Raw genomic sequence first — 1,878 nt, 5'->3', positions numbered from 1 at the left:
TTTACTTTCTATGATTTTATTGTGTTCAGTTTCAAGTAAACATATGTAAAATGTTGCAGAGGTTTCTTGGAAACAAGGCATTCTAGGGATAAGACATTGGAAAAACATGGTCATGACCAGAGCAAAAACTGCTTGACTCCAGGCGATTTCCGTTGCAATTGACCACTATGAAATTTATCATTATATATGTATATAACAATGCTCAATGGGAAAAAAAGCAGCCATGGATTTGAAGAGAGCAAGGATGGGTATACAGAAGGGTTCAGAGGGAGAAAAATGAAAGGGGAAGTGATCTAATTATAATCTCAAAACTAAAAGAAATAATTATTAAAAACTCAGAATGAAAACTTGACATAGGACATTTGAAAAGAAAAGCTCAAATAGAGAAATGCAGGGCATGTCAGAATGTTTAGCCAAGAACTGCAGAAATAGACCATAAATTGCAGGTTACAACTTGGCTTGCTCATCTTCATCATTGTTTGTTTGTTTGTTGTGACATTCTTTATCATGCCTTCTCAAAATACAGTGTGATTTCTGAGACAGAACGAGAGATCATCCCAGTTTCAAAGTGGAAAAATAATTCTACCGAGTCCAAATTTCAAACCCTCAACCCTTCCTGCGCAGGAAAATGGTTTGGCACAGACGAAGCAGCTGGTCAGTAACCTTCCAAGATTTTCATGACGATTCTCTTGACGCCAGGGGCATTTGGGTCCAGGCACGCTTTTTGTCCATTCTTCAGTGTGGCTCTGCCAAAGAGAAAATGATGGTCTGTGGACAACAGCCTCTCTGTCAGAACAGATCCATGAGGAGGGAGGAAAGAGGAAAAGAGTGGAGAGGGTTTCATAATGACAATAGCAGAACAAAGAATCAGGGACTTACATCACTTCCACATCAGCACAGTGAACTCCTGGCCTGTACACATTCACAAGGGAGATAGAATTGAATGGGATTCCAGAGACGGTATTCGTACATCTGCAGCGCAGTTCGATATATGGGTCCATGCCATTCGCTACAAGGGAGCACAAGACTTAATTGCTAACTATGCATTATTCTCCTCCCTTTCCTAACTTGTAAATTGAAGGCAATTGTCCCTCTTTCCCACAAACATGGTGAATACGATCTGTAAACTTTGAATGGCAAAGCTAGCAGATTGTCTTCCATGTAACGAAGACCTCATAAGTATGTCTTAGAATTCTTAGTCACTACATCCTCCAAACCCAGAAGCACTGATACAATCCATGCACACACCCCAAGCCCCACCATCAGCACCACAATCCGCTTAGACACATGATGAAGGGAAGCAGCCTTCATACTCATCTTTCCCTGAATTTCTCTTACGTTTTCCAGCTGTAAGGGGAGCCAGCGCAACAAGGATCAGGCCCAGCAGCAGCAATATCTGGAGGTTATGAAGTGGGCAGGTCCTGGTGCAGGACGATGTAGGTCTGAGTCTGAAGCCCATAGTGAAGAGCAGTGATCCAGAACTGTCCCCAGAGCCAGGAGGGAACAATGTGAGGCTGAGCTGCCCAGAACACGGCTGCTATGTTGCTTTATATGCCTCCAGACCTCTTTTTATACTGCCAAAGAGGTGGGGAAGGGGAAGTGAGTGTATGTGGCTCTGTAACCATAAAAGGATGGTCAAGCTGTGTCCAACCCATATCAACCAGACAGGTTAAAAATCCTGCAGAGTTAGCCTACCAGTTCTGCATCAGTTCATCCACATTCCTGCAGTTTCTCTCTGGCTCTGATTCATACAGATGCATAGCCCCCGACTTAGAGGTCAGACCTAGGTCAGATCACTGCATTCTCTCTGCGTGAGCAGGTAGTCACGGGCCACACCTTTTCTAGAATGTAGTTTTGGGGCTTAGTGGACTCTTGAGC

General features: G+C 43.6%; 1 protein-coding gene across 1 annotated transcript; it reads right to left on the bottom strand.

Moving 5' to 3' along the window:
* LOC110294440 (platelet basic protein-like) lies at positions 1 to 1,544 on the bottom strand. The gene is made up of 3 exons (XM_021162677.1): positions 1,339 to 1,544; positions 880 to 1,009; positions 1 to 746 (listed from the first exon to the last, which is right to left on the bottom strand). The coding sequence occupies exons 1-3, from the start codon at positions 1,457 to 1,459 to the stop codon at positions 656 to 658; spliced, it is 342 nt and encodes a 113-aa protein (XP_021018336.1). The 5' UTR covers positions 1,460 to 1,544; the 3' UTR covers positions 1 to 655.
* Positions 1,545 to 1,878: the final 334 nt, after the last annotated feature.

Source organism: Mus caroli, chromosome 5 (assembly GCF_900094665.2).
Source record: "Mus caroli chromosome 5, CAROLI_EIJ_v1.1, whole genome shotgun sequence".
NCBI lineage: Eukaryota > Metazoa > Chordata > Mammalia > Rodentia > Muridae > Mus > Mus caroli.
The sequence above is the reverse complement of the archived record's forward strand: the minus strand, read 5'-3'. Positions and strand labels throughout refer to the sequence as shown.

Bases quoted from the DNA above. Each gene is read 5' to 3' on its own strand.
- LOC110294440 (XM_021162677.1), bottom strand. From the start codon at position 1,459: ATGGGCTTCAGACTCAGACCTACATCGTCCTGCACCAGGACCTGCCCA. The intron at 1,010-1,338 runs GTAAGAGAAATT...GCTCCCTTGTAG, and splicing joins TCCCCTTACAGCTGGAAAAC to CGAATGGCATGGACCCATAT. The intron at 747-879 runs GTAAGTCCCTGA...TCTCTTTGGCAG, and splicing joins TGTGCTGATGTGGAAGTGAT to AGCCACACTGAAGAATGGAC.